This window comes from Chaetodon auriga, chromosome 20 (assembly GCF_051107435.1).
Source record: "Chaetodon auriga isolate fChaAug3 chromosome 20, fChaAug3.hap1, whole genome shotgun sequence".
NCBI lineage: Eukaryota > Metazoa > Chordata > Actinopteri > Chaetodontiformes > Chaetodontidae > Chaetodon > Chaetodon auriga.
In genome coordinates, this window is record NC_135093.1 from 10,542,831 (window position 1) to 10,567,457 (window position 24,627).

General features: G+C 42.2%; 1 protein-coding gene across 1 annotated transcript in view; it reads left to right on the forward strand.

Annotated features, from left to right (window-relative positions):
• The first annotated feature begins 377 nt into the window (after positions 1 to 377).
• The window catches only part of lrp2b (low density lipoprotein receptor-related protein 2b), a 38,675-nt gene continuing 14,425 nt past the window's right edge, over positions 378 to 24,627 (forward strand). Inside the window, exons 1-47 of the mRNA XM_076759923.1 lie at positions 378 to 444; positions 1,996 to 2,106; positions 2,311 to 2,433; positions 3,052 to 3,168; positions 3,346 to 3,456; positions 4,460 to 4,576; positions 5,194 to 5,310; positions 5,524 to 5,667; positions 5,919 to 6,035; positions 6,494 to 6,622; positions 6,829 to 6,998; positions 7,212 to 7,435; positions 7,785 to 7,991; positions 8,543 to 8,745; positions 9,011 to 9,151; positions 9,275 to 9,484; positions 9,664 to 9,856; positions 10,256 to 10,381; positions 10,496 to 10,626; positions 10,948 to 11,085; positions 11,347 to 11,625; positions 11,731 to 11,970; positions 12,115 to 12,237; positions 12,395 to 12,511; positions 12,725 to 13,102; positions 13,389 to 13,637; positions 13,948 to 14,156; positions 14,299 to 14,483; positions 14,684 to 14,912; positions 15,018 to 15,195; positions 15,411 to 15,539; positions 16,118 to 16,284; positions 16,563 to 16,706; positions 17,123 to 17,232; positions 17,808 to 17,985; positions 18,488 to 18,701; positions 19,216 to 19,452; positions 19,562 to 19,753; positions 19,916 to 20,388; positions 21,199 to 21,646; positions 21,812 to 21,977; positions 22,110 to 22,268; positions 22,354 to 22,643; positions 23,167 to 23,370; positions 23,666 to 23,908; positions 24,031 to 24,156; positions 24,298 to 24,417. Of these exons, the coding sequence (XP_076616038.1) occupies positions 378 to 444; positions 1,996 to 2,106; positions 2,311 to 2,433; positions 3,052 to 3,168; positions 3,346 to 3,456; positions 4,460 to 4,576; positions 5,194 to 5,310; positions 5,524 to 5,667; positions 5,919 to 6,035; positions 6,494 to 6,622; positions 6,829 to 6,998; positions 7,212 to 7,435; positions 7,785 to 7,991; positions 8,543 to 8,745; positions 9,011 to 9,151; positions 9,275 to 9,484; positions 9,664 to 9,856; positions 10,256 to 10,381; positions 10,496 to 10,626; positions 10,948 to 11,085; positions 11,347 to 11,625; positions 11,731 to 11,970; positions 12,115 to 12,237; positions 12,395 to 12,511; positions 12,725 to 13,102; positions 13,389 to 13,637; positions 13,948 to 14,156; positions 14,299 to 14,483; positions 14,684 to 14,912; positions 15,018 to 15,195; positions 15,411 to 15,539; positions 16,118 to 16,284; positions 16,563 to 16,706; positions 17,123 to 17,232; positions 17,808 to 17,985; positions 18,488 to 18,701; positions 19,216 to 19,452; positions 19,562 to 19,753; positions 19,916 to 20,388; positions 21,199 to 21,646; positions 21,812 to 21,977; positions 22,110 to 22,268; positions 22,354 to 22,643; positions 23,167 to 23,370; positions 23,666 to 23,908; positions 24,031 to 24,156; positions 24,298 to 24,417 (8,683 nt within the window). The remainder of the gene's footprint in view (positions 445 to 1,995; positions 2,107 to 2,310; positions 2,434 to 3,051; positions 3,169 to 3,345; positions 3,457 to 4,459; positions 4,577 to 5,193; positions 5,311 to 5,523; positions 5,668 to 5,918; positions 6,036 to 6,493; positions 6,623 to 6,828; positions 6,999 to 7,211; positions 7,436 to 7,784; positions 7,992 to 8,542; positions 8,746 to 9,010; positions 9,152 to 9,274; positions 9,485 to 9,663; positions 9,857 to 10,255; positions 10,382 to 10,495; positions 10,627 to 10,947; positions 11,086 to 11,346; positions 11,626 to 11,730; positions 11,971 to 12,114; positions 12,238 to 12,394; positions 12,512 to 12,724; positions 13,103 to 13,388; positions 13,638 to 13,947; positions 14,157 to 14,298; positions 14,484 to 14,683; positions 14,913 to 15,017; positions 15,196 to 15,410; positions 15,540 to 16,117; positions 16,285 to 16,562; positions 16,707 to 17,122; positions 17,233 to 17,807; positions 17,986 to 18,487; positions 18,702 to 19,215; positions 19,453 to 19,561; positions 19,754 to 19,915; positions 20,389 to 21,198; positions 21,647 to 21,811; positions 21,978 to 22,109; positions 22,269 to 22,353; positions 22,644 to 23,166; positions 23,371 to 23,665; positions 23,909 to 24,030; positions 24,157 to 24,297; positions 24,418 to 24,627) is intronic.

Genomic DNA, 24,627 nt, shown 5'->3' on the forward strand with positions numbered 1-24,627 from the left:
AGCTGCAGTCATGTTTTCTTTGGGTTGTGGAAAGTACAGCATGTAAAAAAAAAAAAAAAAAAAATCTATTTTCAGGAAATATAAAGTCTTCTTCAGCCATAGACAGTGTTAACTTCCTGCTTCAGTGTTACACAAAAATGAGTTGTTACTTTTTCTTGCTGATGTAGACAACATACTAAAAGGTAAAAGTTAATCTTAGATGAAGTTTATGCAAATGCGCTTCCCATAAAAAGCTGGCTTACTCCATGGCACATTATTGCTCTGTCCAGTTGGTCTGGGCTTTACACCTCCAAAGGCAGTATCTTCCCCAGGCTCATTTGGGAGTGAGATTTAGCATGAGCGTGTATGCTTTGTCACACTAAGAGGAGAATTTAACTATGGGCCTTAACGGTCTTCATCTTCTGTCGCTTCTGCTGCTGTCCCAAGGAATTCAACTTGTTCAAGGTATGTGGATACTCTTGATTTCACAGCAGTGCCTTCTCTTGTCACCAATATGTTAAAGTCATAAGAGAGGAATAAGTAGGACTAAATACAGGGTAATCTTCAGTAGTGGGCTCTTTTGGGTATTTTGCATCATCACACTGATGTTTTCACCACAATATTAAATTTCCGGGGAGTTTCATCTTTCCCAAATACTGCAGTTTTTGAGCTGTGCAAAAATGCTCAAATTCCTGTTTAAATGAGATTCGACAGTTTGACGCACACTTTAAATAGATTATCACATGAATTAAAACGATGTGATTATTGACAATTTCTGAAATTATTCAAACTTAAAACAATCAGTGTTTAAAAGCTGCACCTGCATGCGATGTTAAAATGTCACGCAAGGAATAGAGGGTAAAATTTGAACTCTGAGTAATATCAGCATCTCAAAGGAAATTCTAAATTCAAGATTTTCAGTAGTTCTAAATTTACAATACCTTATAAGAAATGTGACTTTTTATGGTGCTGTTGTGCTTCGTTCAAAATGAAATTTCACAAAATGCTGAAAAGTTACGAATGCACAAGCGATTCAAACTACACATCTCTGTGCTGATTCAGACATCAATTACATTTTTCAAAGGATGGGCTGTATACTTAAAGGTCATAAGATGGACTGCTCGCAGATGGTGAAGAATTAACTATCTTTTAATGGCCGAATCACATGTTTTAAGGTTCAAACGTAGCACACAGTGTGGCTCCAGATGTCATAAACACGGTAACTCATTTGTTGAGGAAACTGTAAAATAATACAAAACTGTCCATATCAGCAACCTCTGACATTTAAAGGTACAGCTATAACTGCAGTGTTGTAAAAAAGAAAAAAAAAGAAAAAAAAAAAGCATTGACTGTCCAACTTACTAATAATGGAAGTCAGTGGTATTGTTTGATAGTCTACAAGCAATCTGAGGTACTCTGGTTATAAATATATGTGAAAATCATTTCTTAAATTATGGATAATCCATAAAATATTTTGACATCTTATAATCAGAGTGCCTCAGATTCCTTTTTGACTGGCAACCAATACTAAGGACATCCATCATTAGTAAATCGAACAGTCATTGCTTTGGCAATGTGGAGTTTGCACGTTCTCCCCGTGTTCCTCCACCGTGTTCCTCCTCCATAAAAATACCCCCACTAAAAACATGCAAGAAGATCACCACCTGACAAAAAGAACTGGGTCCCTGGGCGCCGGTCGGATGGCAGCCCACCGCTCCTGGTTTGCCACGGAGGAAGGACGACCACAATGGGTTAAAGGCGGAGGACAAATTTCACCAGTGCATGGCGTGTGTGTGTGGCATGTGGATGTTACTGTGTGACAAATAAGGGGATTGTCCCTCTGATTCTTCTTCTAGACTTGTCCTATCCTTGAAGACAACCTAACTTTTATAAGTGAATGTATTTTAAACAAAATGTCTAAAAGGCCTCTGTAACTGAAACCACACAGGTGAAGCCCACATCATAATAAGACGAATGATGGTGAATCTATCCTTCTGTCTCTGTGTGTTTTTGCAGGAAATTGTAACAGTGGAGAGTTTCGGTGCACTAATGGGCAATGCATCGACATGGATTGGGTATGTGATGGAACAGGAGACTGCACAGATAACTCAGATGAGCAGGACTGTTGTGAGTATTACGACCAATCACTGAAGACACAAACAGAATTGAGCAAAACCAGTGTAAAAACCCAGCATGTCCAGTGATTTTATGAGTTCACCACAAAATATGTATACATCTGATGTACCAAGACATAAAACGAAGCCCTAACTTTGGGCCTTAACCAGCATAATGTATGTGTGTCCTCTTCAACTGTTTTGTTCGTTTTGGCAGCGTCTCCATCGTGCACCTCAGAGGAATTTAAATGTGTGACAAGTGGTGAATGCATCCCTTTGGAATTTGTCTGCGATGGGGATAAAGACTGCGAAGATAACTCAGATGAACAAAGAACCTGTGGTATGCAGAATGATTGTTTCTGTGCTGTTGTTAAGAATGAGGGACTGAAACTGTGGGTATTTTCCCTTGGAAGATGTCACCTATAAACAAGAAGTACTGTGATTTATAATCATGTAATGTGTCCTGGAAATTGGCTAAAAATAGATCATGTACTCTATTTCACTCAGACGCTTAAGGATCATCATGGAGGGTAAAAGGTGCCTGCTCCTGTGCAGTAGTGAAGAGTAAAGCCACTAGGTGGCCTCATCATAGCCAGTATGAAATTTAAACCATGCATTAAGAAAATGCACTGCAAATTTTAGGAGATAATTCCTTCTAGCAGTTTAGCAGAGAGCAGATTTAGCCTAATGATGTCAAGGTTTTACTATGATTTCTTGCTAAATGTTTTTTTGTCCATGGCTCTCCATGTCAGAAGTATTCTGTACAGAATGACAGAACAGAGACAGAAGTGATCTCTTGTAGTATCATTGAACACATAACAAAATGTCCTGATGTCCTTATCTGAAGTTCATAATCTGCTCATTCAGCATGTTGTCTTTTTTACCTTGAAAATTACAAGTCTAATCCCTTGCAGCATAGCATTTTAAAACAAAACCCCCACACATGTTCTTGGTTTAGATGGACAGACCTGCGGCTCAGACCAGTTCACCTGCGAGGAGGGCCAGTGCATCCCTATCGAATACAGATGTGACCATATGAAGGACTGCGTGGACAACTCTGATGAGAACAACTGCGGTAAGACTGCACTTTGATATCATCCAAGATTCGCAATACTGATGTATGCTGTCAGTTTGCTTTATATTGTTGTTTACCTGTATAATCTGACAGTTGGGGGGCTTTGATGGATAATTTTCATTATTGGGCTGAAGATTGATAGTCTGAACTAATACTATAAGCTTGTGTTTTTTGCAGACTATCCACATTGCACCGAGAAGACATGTGCGAATGGGGCCTGTTACAAACATTCTCAGTACTGCAATGGGCTACCAGACTGCAGAGATGGCTCTGATGAATTCAACTGCAGTGAGTAGACTGGACTAGACTCTAGTTGGGATGGTTTTGCAGATAGTTACTTAAGAATATGAAAGAAAAAAAGTGATCCATTACATTTTCCCCTTGTGCTGGCTTGGCTTTCTGCGCAAATAGTTGTTTAAAATGATATAGTAGGAATAGAGCAGTGATATCTGTATCTGTACTTTGTAGGCACATAGCAGGTGCACTGCAAATTAAAGTCAACTGTCTGCATTCAAAGGAGTTCATAACTGTCACTGGTGGAGAGATGAATACTGGGATGAATAATAATAATAATAATAATAATAATAATAATAATAATAATAATTTGTTTTTCATATCATTTTTAGAACAATTTTTAAGATTGTTCTTGTGTCGTGCAGCCTTAGAGGGACAATGTCAGTTTGGTCCGCCATCTTTGTTTGGTTACGTTACATCTTAACAAGGAAAAGGATTTTTCAAACGTAATTTTTGGGAAGCAGACTGACAATTTTTCAGTCCAAAGAGTGGTTCAAGAATCCGGATATGTCTTCAAAACACCCGCAAGTGTTTTAGGGTTTTTACTAAGTGTGGTTTCAGGCTTATTTAGGAGAACGTACGTTGCTAACGTTAGCTTAGACTTAGCTTAGTGTATGTTAGCTAGCTATCATAATGGGCAATTCCAAAGAGGGGCGCAAACTGGCGAAATCATATGCAACGTTGTTTTTGTTAAATGCCGTGCCATAATGCAGTTTCATTTTTTCATGAGGTAAGACTTATTTTAGTTATTCGGTTTTTTTTTTCTTGCACTGAGCCTAGCTTTGACTCATTTTACGATAACAGCACTATTGTAGCTAAAGGTAATAAAGCGCAGCCTTTGTACCCCTGGTTCTTTTTTAATTTAGCTTCCTCGTGATTTTGATGATTCAGAAATTATTTTACTGTTGCTGCAATTTAGGCTGCATTTAGTTTAGGTAGAGGTTGTTGACTTGTTATTAAACTCTGTCTTCCTTTTTTTTTTTTTTTTTTCCCCCAGCTACACAGCACTGTGCCCTGCATCAGTATCAGTGTGCAAATGGCTTCTGTGTACTGATGTCCTTGGTGTGTGACCACTGGGACGACTGTGGAGACAACAGCGATGAGCAGGGCTGTGGTAAGGGTGAAAGTTACTCTACAGAGTTTTAATTCAGCTCTAATGACTTTGAAACTGTTTGTCTCCTAATTTTTGAAAGTCACATTAAATTGTATTAAATGTTAATTTGATTCGTTCATTATTGATTAATTTGTTGAGGGAACAATTGCAATTCAGTGTTTTCTTATTTGATGCAATGTCCAGTGGTATAGAGCATCTACATATTGTGTTGAAGCTATGAAAACAAGCTTTCAAACATGTGAAATTAGTGTAAAATTTAATTAAGAGGCCCATGTTTTTAGTTGTAGTGGGCATATGTGTATGGGCAACAGTTATTTCTGCTTAGAAGACAAACTGTTCAGTATTCTGAATAAATTTACATATAGATCGTAGAGTGTCTCAAAAGTTTGGAAGAATCCCAAAGTCATTTCATACATTTCATTTATTGAAAAATTTGCCAATTGAATTTTTGCATTCCAGAACAGTGGAATCCAACTTGATTGACACACTGCTTGTATGCCCATAGGTTGTATAATAACCATCTCAAATATTCAATTCCAATCAAAAAATGGCATGTTGAATGTAAATGTAAAATTTAGTGGAAACCAGAATAAACGTGAGGCCTATCTATTCTTTAGTATACCAGAGCTGCAGCGGCAATGAGTTCACATGTTCCACTGGCCGTTGCATTCCTCAGCGCTGGGTGTGTGACCAGTTCAACGACTGTGGGGACTACAGTGACGAGAGAGGATGTGGTGAGAAAACTTTACCCTACAGGCGGACTAAAGGTTTCAAGTGGAAACTCAGTATTAACATTAATTGTGTTGGTATAGCTGAGTAGTTTCATTCAAAACTGGAAAGACTATCCCCAAAATGCATATATGTTGGGGTTAGTTTAAGTAGGTTAAGCTTGAGTTTTGGAATCCAGTCAAAGAAATACTGTACATAAGTGCTCCTATGGTTTTTAGATAGTGACTCTCGAGACTGTTACCCCGGTGAGTGGGGATGTCCTGGCTCGACAGTATGTATACCAATGAGCAGCGTGTGTGACGGCAAACCAGACTGTCCTGGAGGAACAGATGAGACCAACTCCACTGCGCAGCAAACCTGCAGTGAGTCACGCAGATCTTCGTCACTCCTTCACACATGCTTAGTTTAAGATTCACCCTTTTCAGGTATTTTCTCCCAGGGCGAACACTAATGGCCTCAACACTCAGTTGATCATGGCTATAAAGCTTGTCACGATAATGATTCTTTTGCTGCCCCGTAAATGATAATGATGATGAAATGATAATGCAAAGTAAAAACCTTAAATTGACCTGGCTTTGAGCATGACGTTGATTTATATGATTTTTATTCGCAGGCCTGGAACGGTGCTCCACCTTAAGCTGCGAGTACCAATGCCACCAGTCTCCTCAGGGAGGTACTTGCTACTGCCCTGATGGTTTCACTGTAGCCAATGACAGCCGTTCCTGTGTGGGTGAGTGCCATATATCATATGTGTTTTTGTGAAAACAAAAGCTGGATTTGTGCCACTGTCAGTGGTAGTTGTGTTCTCAGATATTGACAGAATACAGAGCTTTTGAAAAGCTTCTTCAAACCTATGCAGTAGTTAAGCAACAGGAGAGAGCTGAACGTTTTTTGAGGTGTGGCTCATTTCAAAGATGTCAAAGATTACTTCCAGATGTACATTATAAGATGTCATGCTGTAATGCCTTTTTATTTCGGCTTACAAAGTATGCCAGACCTTTAGTGTTAAACAGCAGCTTGTTTTGGTGAAATGGTCTCCGTCTTTTTGTTTTAGCTTTTGATATGAATCAGCCTTGAAAAGCTAAAATGATTGGCCTAATTTCATGGCACTCCAGTTCCAAATTACTGGTATGGTTTCTCATCCTAATGCCTTAAACATAAAAAGTGGCTGTTCGTTGTATTGTCCAGACTATGATGACTGTCAGATCTGGGGGATCTGTGACCAGCTCTGTGAAGATCGTCCTGGGACACACCACTGTAGCTGCGCTGGCGGATACTTCTTGGAGCAGGGTCATATCTGCAAAGCCAATGTGTCAGGTACAGGGAGTTACAATCACACAGTAGCTTTTTATGACACATATCTGCCGCTGCATAATCTGTGGGGTGTTGTAAAGATCAACATGACATAGTTAAGGAAGCAGTGTAATATGTTCTGAAATATGTTTTTATGATTACATGAGATATGTAAGATAACTGATTAACTTTTCGAAATGATGCTGAGGTCTGGTATTTGTGTTTAACAGGTGGACTGCCTCAGCTCATTTTCACCAATGGGGGTGATGTGATGACTGCTGATATACACGGGCGCGTTGTCAGAACTCTGGTGCCGTCGCAGGGCAAAGGTTATGCTGTAGGGGTGGCATACCACTGGCACAGGGACACAGTCTTCTGGAGTGATTCATATACCAAAAAGGTCAGTCTGGATTATTGTCTGGTGGCATTTTCATAAAACTCAAGGTACTTGTGTATCTGAACTGCATCTGTTCTGCAGTAATAATTTCTGTTGGCCACCAGGAGGCTGTACTGGAGCAGCTGTGGCTTACATGCTTTTCTCATGGCCACTAAGGCAGTAGTTGAGTTGGGAAGGAAAACCCATTCATCCCAAACCTTTACATTCTTTTACCAGGTATACTCTCTCAACTACAAAGGGGGTGACGTTAAGGAGGTTCTGACTACTGCAGTCAGCGATGTCCAGAACCTCGCCGTGGACTGGATCAGCTTTAAGCTTTATGTCTTAGAGGTCATGGTGGAGCGCATCGACATATGTGACTTAAATGGAGATAATCGGGTCACACTGGTGGCTGAAAACCTGCGCAGTCCTCATGGCCTCGTCCTGGATCCTACAGTGGGGTGAGATTAAATGCCGCAGTCTTTCCGTGCTTGGAAGTGTCATTACTGTTCTACCAGTGGTCTGTTTTTTCCTCTTTAAAAGTAAAGTTGAATCAACGTGGTAAAGACTGGTCTAAAGTCTGCTCTGTCACATATTTACTTGTTTTCATTAGCATTTAAACTTATCACTTAAAACCAGATTATGGTCAAATACAAAGTGTATCAGTGGTAACTCAGTCAGAGTTCAAAATAATCCTGTTTAAGAACATTAGAAGATAATTCTATTATGGTTTTTTTTATGTCCACTTGACCTGGCATTACATAGCTTGTATAGCGTCCTTTTAATTGTTTATTTTTTGTCTGTTTGCAGCTACATGTTTTTCACAGACATGGGTGTTTCCAATGAGCAGATGAAGCTAGAACGTGCCTTCATGGATGGCAGTAATCGTGTTGAGCTGGTGAAGAACAGACTCGGCGTTCCAACAGGAATTACCGTTGATATTGTCACTCAGAGGGTCTACTGGTCTGACAGCCACTTTGACACGGTGGAGACCGTCACCTACAGTGGTTTGGACAGGTAAAGATTGCTCTGAAAATGTTGTCAGTCATGACAGATTTCTTCTAACCTGGAGAGTAACGTTAAAGGGACAGTTCCCCACAAAATCAAAAGTATTTTTTTTTGTTCTCTGTGGCTCCTGGAGGAAAAGTTTCAGTCATGAGTCAGCACTCTGCCACTAGATGGCTCCACAACACAATTAGTAAGGGGACACAGGGCAGACAACATAGTGACTGCAGCCCAATCAGGATTGACGTAATGAGATATATGCGTCTGAGGAATATGCAGCTAGGGGGACTTTCCCATCTCACTCATGCTAATGTGAGAACCAGGGTTACACAAGCAACCTAAAGTTTGGTAGAAAGAAAATGGTTCCTACATGACATTTCAAATGTATCTTTTGTGCCACTTTGAGCAACTCACACCGAGTGCCATCTAGTTCCATTACATTTGAGAGACAGCAGACGTATCTACAGCCAATATCTTTCAGTCATTTTAAGATTAAAATTGAAACAATGACACATCCAGGTTTGTGCTCTCCTTGATGCTCATTCTGAGTTGTTGTTTCCCAGGAAAATAGTCCTCTCCGGTGCAACCCAGGCTCCACATCCTTTTGGAATTGCTGTGTTTGAAAACCACGTCTTCTTCACTGACTGGAGCAAGATGGGTGTGCTGAGAGCCAATCGCTTCAATGGCAGCAACCCAACACTTCTGTATCGTGCTAGAAATCGACCAGGACATGTTCTAGTCTCACACTCTCTCTTGCAACCTGTTGGTAAGCAGGCGCACTTCCAACCTGTAACAAGTCAGATCAAGTTGAGTGGTTAGATATGTCCCAGTGTTTTTGCTGCTGGCACAGAATTAAGTCTTACTTTACATATTTTGTACATGTTTTCATTTTTGGAATTCCTGTTATTGTTCAGTATTCAGTTCAGTTATTTTTAGATGTCCAGGAAGTGCAACCCTTTCTTTCCTTTTGTTTAACAGCAATATGAAAAACAACAGTGTTGTGATAAAATGACCACATCTGTTCCCTACAGTGACGAGCCCTTGCGGCAGACACAACGGTGGCTGTCAGCACATTTGTGTATTGAGTCACCGCACCGATAATGACGGTTTGGGCTTCCGCTGCAAGTGTCGCTATGGTTATGATCTTCAGCCTGACCGTCGGACCTGCTTCAGTGAGTTTCTCTTCATTGAGGGCAAAATGACCTGATGTTTAGAGCCGGTGTGTTCACAATAATTTCCATGTTTAGTCAGTATGTTTCCCTTCAAGTAACCACCCTCACTGACTCTTTGAACAGAGGTGAAGGACTTCTTGTTGATCGCCACCTCTCTCGCGGTGCGGGGAATCCCACTGAACCTGTCCCTGCAGGAGGACGTCACCCTGCCCCTCTCTGGGCCCGGAACGTCTTTCTCTGGCTCCGCTGTGGAGTTTGACGCCAAGGAAGAAGCCATTTTCTACAACGACAGGTCCAAAGGCCTTGTCTATAAGTCGACCCTCAATGGCGCAGGTGAATTTTTATTATATTTGTGTCATGAAGCAAAAAAATGTGTCTGTTGTGTAACATTTTGTAAGTTCATTTGTCACCCATATAGGATATAATCATAGTGCTACAGTTTGCCTTTAAAGGCTCTGTTCTTATTCTTGTGCGTCACACCTCACTGTATTGACTCTTTTATGCTTTCTCAGTCCAACAGATTTTGACAGGCTACAGAGTGGGAATGATTGATGCCATGGCTTATGACTGGACCTCCAAAGTCTTATTTTGGACCTCAAGCTCCTACAAGTCAGTGACGGCCTTCAGAGTCACAGACAAATCCACACGAGACATTGTGACAGGATTGAGGAACCCAAAAGGAATTGCAGTGCATCCCGGTGCTGGGTGAGTGTTCAGATTTATCTGAGGTGTAAATGCTAGAAAGTGGTTAGTTTGCTCTGAGACGATTCAAAGATGCAAGGACAGCAAGGGAATTAAAGGCATTCACATTATAGCACATTCACCTTTGCATGTAAATATCACAGTCCAGTAACCTTTCATTGATATTGTGTCTTTTACTGTGATTAACTGCTTACTTCTCTGAAAAATGTATTTATACAGGTCATTTTATTTTATCTAAATATTACACTTAATGCAAATTACAGCCAGAAGTGAGCACATTCAGTCCTCCAAGGTTTCGTTAAAATCCACAAAGCATCAGTCACTGATTTCATTATATCCTATCTTTGACTGACACTAAACAGATCTGTCTTCTTGTGTGTTTAATCAAATGTTGATCCACAGCTTCTTGTTTTGGTCTGACTGGTACCGCCCAGCGCTCATAATGAGAGGCTTCTGCGATGGTAGCAGTGCTGTTCCTCTGGTCAACACAACGCTGGGGTGGCCATACGGACTCGCTATTGATTATGTGTAAGCACAGTGAACGCCTACAGGACCATGACGTGATTCTCGTCTTGGAAGTTTTGTCAACTGTAGTATTTCTTTATATTCACTGGGTAATTCCTTGTGATTGGTCTTTGACAGGAAGGACAGGCTGTACTGGGTGGATTCCCAGTTGGAACAGATTGGTCACATTAGTGTTCACGGATATGACAGACAAACATTTACCAATATTGGCCAGATCACTCAACCCTTCTCTCTAACAGTTTATAAAGGTGGGTTTCTTGGTGAGAGAGAATTTTGTTCTCTGGTTTTATGACCTCCACTTATTATAGTATACCTATACTGCACATGCACATTAATATACTGAGTGATAAGTTATTTAATTAGCATAAAGTCCAAACTTCTTTTCTCACTTTAAAAATTTGTTTATATTGCATACATTGTTTTGTACATTGAACACATTTTACCTGTTCTAAAATTTTTCCACTACAGCTACTCGTGACTTAATGATATTTTCTTTTTCTTTTTTTTTTTTAGTACCTTTTTCTAGTCTTTTTAAAAATGCTGCAAAACAATCTGTTTCTGTCTTGTAGACTACCTGTATGTGTCTGATACAAGGACCAGAGCAATATTCGAGATGAGGAAGAGGGATGGAGGAGGAAACTTTATGATCAGACAAGGAATCACTGGCATCATGAATGTTAAGGCCTACACAGCTGACCTCCACAGCAGTAAGTTGACACACTGGGAGGCACTGGAGTCTGCAAATAGTTTAATACTCCTGGCCAACAGTAACTCATGCAGAGTGATAAGTACAGGCCAAAATTCTGACAGTTCTAGAAAAGAAGAGAATGATAACCATATCAAATTCTCAAACTATAATAATCAGTGACTGCAGAGTGAGCAGGGCCACAGCCATAGTTGAGCAGTGAGTCAGACAGATACAATAGTCCAGAAACCCACTGACTGTAGCGTCGTCATCTCCCCAACAGCAATCTCCAGCCAGTGCAATATGTTGCCCAATGGCCACTGCAGTCACTTTTGTTTCCCAACTCCGTCCCTTGGCCGAGTGTGTGGCTGTCCGTATGGCATGAAACTTCAGGACAATCAGATGGACTGCATCAAGGACGATTCTGTTCCCCCACTGGATAACAACTGTGGTGACTACGCTTTTGAGTGTGATGAAGGACGCTGTATACCCAACTCGCACCGCTGCGATGGAATCGTTGATTGCATGGATAAGACTGATGAGGCCAACTGCACTGATACAGGTGAATGTATTACAAAATATGTGTATTTGAGGAGTAGTGGATGGAATCATTGAACAAACAATTGTTTTAATGACTTTTAATGACTGACTCATACATCTCCACCAGGAGCAACCTGCTCTTCACAAGCGTTCACCTGCAACAACAAGCACTGCATCTTGTCCCATTGGCGCTGTGATGGCATGGATGACTGTGGTGATGGTTCTGATGAAATGGACTGTCCCACTAAACTCCCTACCACCTGTGCTGCCAACTTATTTACCTGTGATAACAACAGGTGTGTCTCTAAAGAATGGCTGTGTGATGGTACCAATGACTGTGGCGATGGCTCTGATGAACACAACTGCAGTAAGTATGTAGGGACTGTCCATTCTCGGCTCAGTCACCTCACTCAATGGGATTTTACTGCATAAAATACTGTGCAAGCAAATATGTTCTTGTAAATCTAATGTAACAAAATTCTGATCAATGAGTTGTATCTGTGATTGACAGATTCAACCATTACTACATGCCCTCCTGCCTACTTCCTGTGTCCCGACCACCGCTGTCTCCACAACTCCTATGTGTGTGATGGAGACCAGGACTGCCTGGATGGCTCTGATGAGAAGAACTGCGGTAGGAATCACTACAGTGTCGCTCTTTGCTGTGCTCTGTTTTATTTATGTGGACCATTTCTTATGTTGTAAAATACTTTGCGATGCTTAGTGACTAATCTCCATGCTTCTGTTAAGTACTTACCTTTTCCCTCTTATTTTTCTCCTCACACCTGAAGAGTTTTCCTGTAACTCCTATGAGTTTGCCTGTGCCACTGTAGACCAGTGTGTTGCTTCAAGATATCAGTGTGATGGAGTGTTTGACTGCAAGGACCATTCTGATGAACAAGACTGTCGTAAGCCTAACGACCAGTATATATAACAAAATGAATTATGTCAGTTGTGCTGATGTAACTATGACCAATTTAACCACTTGAAGTTCTGTCAGCTTTATTGTTGATATTGTTCAGTCAGATAAAAGATTTCTCTTTCTGCTGGTGAGTTTTTGAAATTTCTGAAAGTAAGCCACTGCAGTTTCAGTCATTTTTAAATGTCTGTGGCCCCTCCAGCCACTCGAGGTCCAGGCCTCTGCCACAGTGATGAGTTCCAGTGCCAGACCGACGGTTTCTGCATACCAGGCGAGTGGGAGTGTGACGCCCATCCAGACTGTGAGGATGGATCCGATGAACACGTCTCCTGCCCGCCTGTCACCTGCGCATCCAGCTCTTTCCAATGTGCCAACAAGCTGTGCATCCCGTCATACTGGTTGTGTGACGGTGATAATGACTGTCTGGACATGAGTGATGAAGAGAACTGCCCCACCCCTCCATTTAGCTGTCCCTCCGACCAGTGGCAGTGCCCCACCAGCCAGCTGTGCATTGACCTGGACAAGGTGTGCAACGGCCAGACGGACTGCCCCGATGGAGCAGATGAGTCACCGATCTGCAGTGAGTTTTAAAATATTCCATGCAATATGTATTCTACTTGAGCCTTAGCAAAGAATATACCCATAAAACTGAATAAAAAAGTATATTTTGTTTTGAATAATCAAACAGTAATACGACAACATTTCAAATAAACTTTGGATTGTTAAATTGTAAAAAATGTGAAATACAGAATTAGCACAAACATAACGTAATATAGTGCACAAGAATAAAAAGTCAGCAACAACAAGTTCAGCATGGTGCCTAATAAATGCACAGCACTAACTCACTGTCATGTAATTTCATGAAGACCAAGATGATTGTTCACTGAACAATGGGGGCTGTAGTGATGGCTGTATCCAAGGACCCTTTGGCTCTCAGTGCACCTGTCCATCAGGATATGAGCTCCTCAACGACACCAAGACCTGTGAGGACATCAACGAGTGTCTGATCCCAGGCTTCTGCAGCCAGGAGTGTTACAACGAGAGAGGAACCTTCAGGTGCTACTGCTCACATGGTTACCTTCTAGAGCCTGATGGACGCACCTGCAAAGCTGCAGGTAAACACCACACACATTACAAATGAAGTTGAAATTAAACAATGCTGAGTTGATTTAACACAAAGAGAAAATAGATTTTCCATTGATATTTTAACCCTAAAAAGTCCTAAAAGCAGCAATTACAGGAACTTAGAATGTGTAACATAGTAAGATACTAAAAAAGTTTTGCAGTGTATGCAAATGAAGCAGAATACTATTCATTTTTACAGTTTGTGTGTACGATTTCTATGTGAAATGCTTCTGTATATACAAAGATACACTTCAAATTAGATGTTGGTGCATGAGAAATAAGATGTTTTTCTGCCTCTAGACAAACTGTCAGCTATACTTGTGGTTGCCAAGCGTAGCCAGGTCATCGGCCACCGGCTCAACATGAGACCACCCCGGACACACCCAGTGGCCAGTGGTTCAGACGTTGTGACTGTAGACTTTGATCACATAACTTCCAGAATTTACTGGGCTGATGCCTCGCTGAAGAATATATTCAGTGCCTATGAGAACGGCACAGATCAAAAGGAGGTAAGAGAAATGATGGCACCGATGCATTAAAGAGAGAGATTTCAACCTCTGCGCACAAAATGTCTCAAACATACGTACAGAAACACAAAAAATACTAAATCAAGCTGTACAATATTGACTCAGTGCGTCCTTGTTGTTCTAGGTGTTCTCCACTAGTCAGATGGTACCAGAGAGTATAGCTGTGGACTGGGTGGGTCGGAACCTTTACTGGACCGACTCTGTCATGGAGAACATTGAGGTCTCCACTCTGGATGGTCGCTTTCGGAAAGTGCTTCTCACCGAGAATGTTACCAGCCCCCGTGGACTGGTCTTAGACCCCCGTAACCAGTAAGTGTCTCTGCTGGAGTAACTGACAAGGACATTTAGATTAGAACTGACATATTTTTGGGAGTCTTGGCTCCTGTGGGATTCCAACAGGATGGGAGTCAGGTTCACTGTTAATCATGTTAATGGCACCTTTCAGCCTGTGAAGAGCAAGTCACAAGGCATTTTATCAAAGCTCCTTATCACACTGCCTTTCCTCCCAGCACCAACCTGATGTTCTGGTCAGACTGGGGTCAGAACCCCAGGATCGAGCGGGCTGCCATGGATGGAGCTATGAGAAGTGTCATTGTCAGCACTAAGGTCTACTGGCCCAACGGCCTGACCCTGGACTACACCACACGCAGGGTCTACTTTGCTGATGCCTACCTCAAGTATATTGACTACTGTGACTACGATGGCAGTAACCGCTATCAGGTCATGGCAAGTCACATGGTGGGTTTACTTTGGTTCTCTGCAACAAGACTAGTGTTATTTTCTGAAGGTGGTAGGTAAGATGGCAGCCTGAACACTCCCACCCACATGCCCACGTCATTCCAGGTTCTCCAGCACCCACACGGTATGACCATCTTCGAGGACAGCATCTACTGGTCAGAGCGCGACACCAGCAAAGTGATGAGGACGAACAAGTTCCATGGTGGCAACGTCACTATTCTGCTGAGTGATGTGATCCAGCCCACAGGCATTGTTATGGACCATCCCATCAAACAGCCTGCAGGTAGCCTCTAGTTAAGCAGCAAATCTTTCTTGGAAGTGTATAAGCATGCTGTGAGTACAGAGGTAAAAGCGTGCATGCCATGTTAACTCAGAGAAATGTAGTGCATGTAAAAACTCCACCATAATGGCTGCACCAAATTGGATAGTATGTTGAAGCAGCATATCAAAGGTTATAATAAATCTGATTGAAGGTGACACAGTGGTTGTTGTCTTTAGCCTTGAACCCATGCAGAGAGCACCTGTGCACGCAGCTGTGCCTACTATCAACCTTGAGACCCAGGTACCACACCTGCCACTGTGAGTCTGGCTGGAAGTTGGACACTGACAAACGCACTTGTATCAAAGGTAAGTTTCTTTAGTAGCTTTATTTTTTTACAGTGATTTCTGTACAAATATTCCGATGAGTTAACCATGGTGAAATCTTGGTACAAATAAACCATGTGGACAAATACTCATCTTCTAATTCGGATTTATATACATTTGTCCTACAGCTGGGCGGCACGGTGGCGCAGCAGGTAGTGCGCGTGCCTCACAGCAAGAAGGTTGCTGGTTCGAACCCGGGGTCGGGCAGGGCCTTTCTGTGTGAAGTTTGCATGTTCTTCCCGTGCATGCGTGGGTTCTCTCCGGGCACTCCGGCTTCCTCCCACAGACCAAAAAAACATGCTCATTAGGTTAATTGGTCTGTAAATTGTCCATAGGTGTGAGTGTGAGTGTGTGAGTTGTCTGTCTGTGTGTATGTGTATGTAGCCCTGCGATCGGCTGGCGACCGGTTCAGGGTGTACCCCGCCTCTCGCCCATTGCTAGCTGGGATAGGCTCCAGCCCCCCGCAACCCCGAAATGGGATGCGCGGGTAAAAGAAGATGAATGAATGAATGTCCTACAGCTCAGTATGTGTATTTCTGTGTATTTCTGTTCTATTCTAGATGAGGCTCCCTTCTTGTTGGTGGAGAGAGATTCAGTGATTTTTGGCATTCCTCTGGACCCCACTGACCAATCCAACAATGCGATGACCCCTGTGTCAGGCATTAGACAGGGGCGTGACATCGACTTCGATGACCAGCAGCAGATTGTCTTTTGGGTGCAGAGCACTGTGAGTAGATGTCTTTAATCGAACATGGGAGAAATGTTTTATGCAACAATAGCTTTCGATTGAAATGTGTTTAATAGTATTCCTATAGAGGAAGAAAAAAGAATCCCTTAATTGATTGATTTGTTTATTATTTCCACAACATAGAGTATAATAGAAGTGTGTGACTGAGTACTGATATGCACTTGTGCTTATTACCTTCTGTTTATGGGGGTTATTTTTTATGCATTATTTGATCTACTTGTTTTGAAGCATGCTCTCTGATTTTGCCTCAATATCAGGGTTCTATATGGCAAGTGAAAACCAGCGGTACCGACAGGTCTGAGTTTGCTCCAGCTGCTGTCATCGGCTCACCATCCGGCCTGGCTTTTGATTGGATAGGCCGATTAATGTATTACACCAATCCCACTACTAAATCCATAGAGGTAAGCACGTCTTGAAACAAAATTATGATGTTTATTACTGACAGTACAATGGGAAAAAGAGTCCAGACAAAACTACTAGATTAAATGTGTTAAAGGTTAAACTGGAATTATAGAGAACATGCTATAGTGTTGTTTTATTCAACCATTAACAAAAACAAACATGCTCCCTCCCCATTTTCTTTTATAGGACATTCAGTCTTAATTCATTACAGATATATCTTAGATTTCTTCTTTGTCAGATGTAATTACTGCATTTTGTTTATTTAGTATGTATTTATTTTGTTTTCTTTAATGTGCAGGTCATGTTTTGTGAGTGTAAGAGTTTTTTTTCTTAACCTGCAAATTTTGTTGTTTTTGTGCTTCATCACTTCATTTCTGTTTTTGCATCGTCAAGTGAACAACTTTTTAACTTCTAGGTTATACGTGTGGATGGAAGCCAGCACTATAGGAAGACCCTCATCACCTCCACTGGTAAACCAGAGGCAGTGGGAGAGCCCGTTGGAATAGCCTTGGATCCAGTCGGAGGGTACAGCAACTGTTCACTGAGACAAGAAAGCTATGGAGTATTTTGTGTGTTACTTTTTGTCAGTGGCATGGGAAACATAATGGAAGTGATAAACCAGGTGTCAGTTTCTTGGGTTAATTATATGCTCGTCATTAACCTCTGTGTTTTTGATGGTGAGAGCAATACTTGTTAATTCATACATACATGCATAACTCACTGACACTGGAAAGACAGAGCCAATAAAACTGGGCTTTATTAACTTGACTTTATTAAAGGACAAAGTGGGCTAATTGTTTGAAAGACAGTCAAGAAATCAGAAATTAAGAGGATTTATGTTTCCTACAGCAGCAAGTCCATCTTAATCATGTTTCTTTCCATATAAATAAACTAAACTATAAGCAGTCATCAGTAACACAGGCAGTTGGGCCTATATCTTAGCTTTTGTATACAGTAGGTAAAATTAATCGCTGTATATATGTTATTTCTGTTTAACACATGGCTCAATTTTAAATCTTTGATAGTAACAACATGATGAGTGACCCATGTTTGCCTGACTCTCTTTAATTGTTTCTAAGATTTATACTCTTCCTTCACAGGAAATTGTTTTGGACAGACAAGGGGTCAAACAATGGAATTCCTCCAAAGGTTGGCAGCGCTGACATGGACGGAGGAAACCTCAAGAACCTCTACACAGGAAACCTGGTTAACATTGGATTCATCGCCGCTGACCCCCCTGCTAATAAACTGTACTGGGGTGTGGCGGGCTCAGGCGTGGTGTGTACAGTATACATGCTAAACTATTCGCAGTTACTGTGTTTAGTACAAGTTTCATTTTAGGGATTCTGAGGGGGAATATGGTCAGTTTACTCACCTTTTTAATTCTATTTCTTTTATGCAACAGTTTTTATGTAAATTTCACGGTGAAACATGTTCTGTCTTTAATGCTTTTAATACTCAGTACCACACTATACGACAAGACATTTCAGTTCATGTCAATCAGTTATTTGACGAGTTCAGACCAAGCTCATGCTTTTATACATCTGCACCGGTGACAGCTGTAGCCGGAGGGATTATGTTTTTCGGGTTGTCCATCCGTCTGTACGCAGCCCGTCCCATGAATGGGATTTTCATGAATGCAATATTTCAGGAATGCCTTGAGGGAATTTCTTCAAATTAGGCACATACATTTACTTTCTACTTGTTGTTGGGTCACTTCTTGCGCTAATCTTTTGCTTGTAGTTTTATCTTTATCGTAGCCCTTTCCTTGTTTGCTCAGATTGAGAGTGGCACCATGGACGGAGTTACCCGGATGACACTGGTGAGTGGCCTGTCCCATCCGTGGGGGGTGGCAGTCCACGAGAGCTACCTGTACTACACCGACCTGGACTACGAAGTCATTGAGAGGGTGGACAAAGACACCGGTTCCAATAAGGTGGTGATGAGGACTGGCATGTCTGGCCTCCATGGACTCAAAGTGTACGCCAGAGACAGTACGTGGATTCACTGTTTTCCATTTTAAGCCAGAGGCGTCTGTCCTTGTGCTTTATTTGGTGTTTTCATCCAGAATGTTATATAACGCAAATGATAATTACTGCCAGTGAGTGAGTGATTAGGAGTTTAGTGTCCTTCTCAAGGACAGCACACAGCAGGATTGAGCAGCACTTGTATTTCATCTTTTGAATGTAGCTTTTGTGTTGATTAGGCCTTTTACCTTTATAGTTGTCATAACTCTTTTTAATCAGAATAAGCAAATAATCTGTCATTATTGAAGACTGGGAGAAGATTTCCCTCTCCTCTGATTTCACCACAGAAGTATTTTGCATTACTAAATTATTCTATTTCTTTTGCAGAAAGTTGTCCAACATTTTTCATACAAGGAGACAAAACGCAGCCTCTTTCATCTGTTTAACTTTTGTTCAGTTCTCCAGTTGCATGACAGTAATATGGACTCATATGATCCAGTAATGCTCACCTCCACCCCTCTCTTGCTTTCCCCCATGTCAGAGTCGGCAGGGACCACCAACGCCTGCAGCTCCAACAACGGGGGCTGTCCCCACCTCTGTCTGCCCAAACCAAACAATAAAAAGACCTGTGCCTGCACCACAGGCTTTTACGCATCTGAAGATGGCTCCCAGTGTCAACAGTATGATTCTTACGCAATTGTCTCCACCCCCAATTACATCCGTGGCTTCCACATTAACAGCTCGGACCACTCTGAGGCTATGGTGCCTGTCGGTGGACGTAAGTTGGCTTAATACTGTTGTGCATTATGATGTTTGACCCAGTTCTGCATGTTGGCTACAAGCACCAAATTGTCAGTTTCTACAAGTAGTATTATTACCGTTTGCAGCAGCCTACTCCATGAAGGGCAGTTTGGACCTCCACATTGAGTCTGGCTTTGTGTACTGGACTGATAACAGCACCTCCATCGCATACAAGGGTATCTTCCGAGCCAGAACAGATGGAGGGAATTACGGCAGTGTCATCGACTCAGGCGTTGGAAGAAGAGGCATCCAGGGCCTTGCTGTAGACTGGATTGCGGGTATGAAGCCACTGAACTCTCCCAAATCCATTATCTTTACAGGGAGGCTTTAGGTGCAAAGATGTGTATTGATTTTGTACAGAACTAAACTCCTATGTTGCCCAGCCAAACGCTAAGGCTGTGTGCTTCTCATCTCTCTTGTCTCTCCACTCACTCTCTTAGGTAATTTATACTTCACCAATGCCTTTGAGGAACAGACCTTTCTGGAGGTGCTTTCTATCAACACCACCTACCGAATGATTCTCCTCAAGTCCCCCCATGACCAGCCCCGAGACTTGGCCGTCAGCCCCAAGCTGCGCTATCTCTTCTGGACTGATGGTGGCAGAACACCCAAGATTGAGCGGGCCCTGCTGGATGGCACCAACCGTACAGTGTTGGCATCAGAAAGCCTAGCGTCACCTCGCGGCCTTACCATTGATTACACCAATAATTTCCTCTACTGGACGGACGATGTTCTTGATATGATCTCCCGAATGGCCGCAGACGGCACACAGAGGCAGATTGTCCGGTATGGGAGCCCTTATCCGTCTCCAACAGGAATGGCTATTTTTGGAAACTACATGCTGTGGGTGGATAAAAAGCTTGAGAAGCTCTTCCAGGCCAGTAAGGACCCTGCCAATTCTGACCAGCCAGAGGTGAGAGCTAAATTCACTGAATTTCACACGCAGTTTTAGCTTTCCTAGTGATGCTGTTTTGTGATCTGCCCTTGAACTAGTAAAATAATTTGTCTAAGTTTGTTTACACAATTTATCGAGGACTCAAATATTACTATTAATAATAATACTACTAATAACTACTGCTACTACTAAATGTTAGTTGTAAACAGTGCACTGCATCATTATTGGTTAATGTGCAGATCATTTTCTCAATCAATTGATTCATTGTTTAATCTAAAGAAGGTGAAAAAAATGCATGTAAGAAATTACAGTTCAATTTCAGTTTCCTCGTCTTGTTTTGTATGACCAGCTGTCCAAAACCCAAATATGTTCAGCATACAATGATTAAAAAAAGAGAAAAGCAAAACATCCTCACATTGAGAAGTTGGAACAAACAAAAGTCTTCGATTATTACAACAGATTAATATGTTGTCAATCAGCTAATTATTTCAACTCTTATCTGTCTTAAGCGTAATGGCTCATTTCTCACTTCCTCAGGGGTTTTCCAGTCAAATTAGAAACTAATCTTCCTTTGGGCTGGACAAAGAGGAAATCTTCCCTTTAGCCACAGAAAAAACAGATGACTAAAGCTCAATAAATTTAGCGGTAGCAATACCAATTTTCAGCTGCAATAGTAGTTACCAATGGGAAGTAGTACATTTTCCATTGGTAAGAAGTAACAGGAGTGAAGGCTGAGTTGGTTGGAGGTAAAGTTGAAACAATTAGTTGACAGAAAATTAGCCTATGGCACTAAATAACAAAACAGTTTTTTTCTTTTTCTGGTTCCAGATAATTCGAGACAATCTTGATGGGCTGTCTGATGTCACTGTCTTTGACAGTCATCTCCAGCCAACATCTGCCAACCAGGTGGGCTTTAACCCATGTCACGATAACAATGGAGGGTGCCACCAGCTGTGCTTCGCCATAGCAGACCAGGAGAAACCAAAATGTAGTTGTGCGCATGGGTCACTCCTTAGTAATGGAGTATCATGTGGCTACGGGCTAGATGAGTTTATAATTTTCACCACAGACTACACGCTGAATAGCTTGAGGTTAGACCCCGCAGATCACAGCACCCCCTATCCAACAGTGAACTTGGGCTATGGCATGATGGCTCTGGATTTTGACTTCAAGGAGAGGAGGATTTTCTTCACACAGTATATGGGTGTTGGTCGGAGCACAATTGGTTACATCTCCACGTCATCCCCCACCAGCCCACCTGTCATCTTAGCTACAAGTGGGTGAATGTGTTCCCTTTGTGGGACTATCTTTTAATAAATTTTTCTGTTTCCTGTTTTAGCCTCACTTTCCTCACTCATCTCATTTTCCACTTCCTTCATGACCTAATCATTATTTTTGTCTCTCTTTATTCAATATCTTCTTCCTCTGTTACACTGCTCAGATTTGGATGACCCAGAGGGATTGTCCTATGACTGGGTCAACAAGCGTCTCTACTTCACTGACTCCTCTAGCCGCAATGTCCAGGCCATGGGGGTGGATGGGGGGAACCGCTCAATCATCGCCCTTGCAGACCGTCCCAGAGGCATCATTGTTGACCCCTGCTATGGGTAAAAGCTCTTACTTCTCTACCAAGTGTCTACAGATTGGACATCGATGTGATGTACTCACCATGATGCCATCATCAAAGTATATCCAAGAGGTCCTCTCCTCCCTTCTCACTGTGCTCCTTCTCTGCCCAGTTACCTGTACTGGACTGACTGGGGCACTCCAGCTAAGATTGAGAGGGCCACACTGGGTGGAAACTTCCGCACCGCCATCATCAATAGCAGCCTGACAACGCCCAATGGCCTGTCTCTGGATCATGATGAAAGGATGCTGTACTGGGCTGATGCCTCATTGTATGTGCACTGTTTAAATATGTACTGTTTTGCATCAGATCCTGTACTGTTCACATTTTTTGACAACTCCTCTGCTCCTTCCCAGGGATAAGATTGAGCGGGCCACTCTGACCGGTGAGAACCGACAAGTAATCCTGCAGGGGGTCCAGTACCCCTTCTCCCTGACTGTCTTCCAACAAGACATCTTCTGGACCGACTGGACTGACAGAGCAGTCTACAGGGCTTCGAAGGACGATGGCTCTGGCTTTACAGTGTTGGCTCAGGAGCTGCAGTACCGACCAAACGACATCCACGTTTATTCCCCATCAAACCAGGAGAGCTGCTCCAGCTCCTGTCAGCAGTTCAACGGAGGCTGCAGTCATGTCTGTGTTCCCGGTAAGCACAAACTCTCAACATCCAATTTACACCAGATAATAAAATGGGATCTGTATCTGGATGCGTTATCCAGAAAACAAAGAATCTAATCTTTCCTTTGCATTTACACCTGGTATTTTTCATATGTTCTCATTGTCCTCATTGAGATCGAACCTCTGTCCTCCAAAGCAACATCAACGTATTTCTCTGTATCTGGACGTGTCTTGTATACTTGACCTTGTCTATTGTGAATGCAGCTTTCTTTTTGGTGCCTGAATTTGTGCCTGTGGCCTCTCAATGTAATAATTCAAAATAAAGTCTTACATAAAACCTCTTGAATTTTTAACAGTGACAGACAAAATGCTTTGAGTCAGCTTGAAGTTAGACCATTTTCTCTGAGACTTCAGAACAAGCAGAGAGGTTCTGAAGATCCTAAACGACACAAAGATACACAGTTTTACTAATTAAAAAAACAGATTATCTCTGTTTCCTCCAGTTCCTCTCCATTCTTAAATTCCCTCTCCTCCCATAATCTCTCCTGCAGGTCCAACGGGTCCAGAGTGCCAGTGTCCCCATGAGGGGAATTGGTACCTGGCCAACAACGGTAAAGACTGCATCCAAGACACAGGGAAGCGCTGTCATGCACAGCAGTACACTTGTCTCAATGGTAACTGCATCTCAGCAAACTTTAAATGCGATGGCTTCGACGACTGCAACGATAACTCGGATGAGCTGGAGAGAGTGTGTGGTGAGACTTGAGGTTTCATTTGACTTTAAACCACGTAAGCAAGCAGATCTAAAAATGCTGTACATAAACACTGATGATTTTTTGATATTTTATATCCCCATTAGGTATAATAAGGGCCAACATGGGAAAGGGGCACTCATTTTGTTGTTAACTTTGAATGTTGATAATGTCTGTTTGTTAAACTGTGTGTTGTAGCTTCTGCTTGTTCTTAGAATAAACAGAATAAGCAGAAAGCCTAAAACATAATTCTAATGGCAAGAGAGTAAATCAGCACTCTGTTGTTCGTCCTGCTCAGCCTTCCACACCTGCTCGCCAATGCACTTTACCTGTGACAATGGACGCTGCGTGATGCTCCTCTTCACCTGTGACCACAACAATGACTGTGGCGACAACAGTGATGAGAAGGACTGCTCCTTCCCCACATGTAATCCTGATACTGAGTTCACCTGTGACAACGGACGCTGCATCAGTGCGGACTTTGTCTGTAACGGCGTCAATGACTGCAAGGACAGCGCCACCTCTGATGAAATCAACTGCCGTGAGTGACGATCAAGCTGGCTGATTTATTTACCGGTGGACTTCTTCATTAGACTAGGATTGACACTGATTCTGTGTTTTTGATGCTGTGGTTGATGTGGTTTTGATCTTTGCCCTCTTCAGCTGACAGGACGTGTCCCTCAGGCCAGGAGAAATGTGACAACACCAATATTTGCATCTTCCCTGAAGACCTGTGCAATGGCTACAACAACTGCGGGGACAACAGCGATGAGAATCCTCTCTTCTGTGGTAAGGTGGACACTTGAGTGAGAGTATAAGAGAGAGAGAAAGAATGTCATGCTGCCAAGTTTATGTTTTACCTGATGAGTAGATTCAGCAGAGTGCATGGATATATGTACAAATCTGCGGATTTGTGGATTTGTGCTACAGAGACTCGCACATGCTCTTCGGACCAGTTCCTCTGCGATGTAGGGAAATGTATCCCTGCCTCTTTTGTATGTGACTCCATCGAAGACTGCAAAGATGGGACAGATGAACCTCCCTCCTGCGGTGAGTGCTCCACATTTGGATCCAACCAGTCGCCCATCCAGAGCCTGTTTCTGTTCAAGGTTTCTGTCTGTTGCCATTTTACCTCATGGTGTAATTGAGCACAGTCTAGACTTGCCCTATATAGAGGGTCATGAGATAACTTTTGCTGTGATTTGGTACTATATAAATAGAATTTATAGAAAAATTGAAAAACTACATTTTATGTTTTTG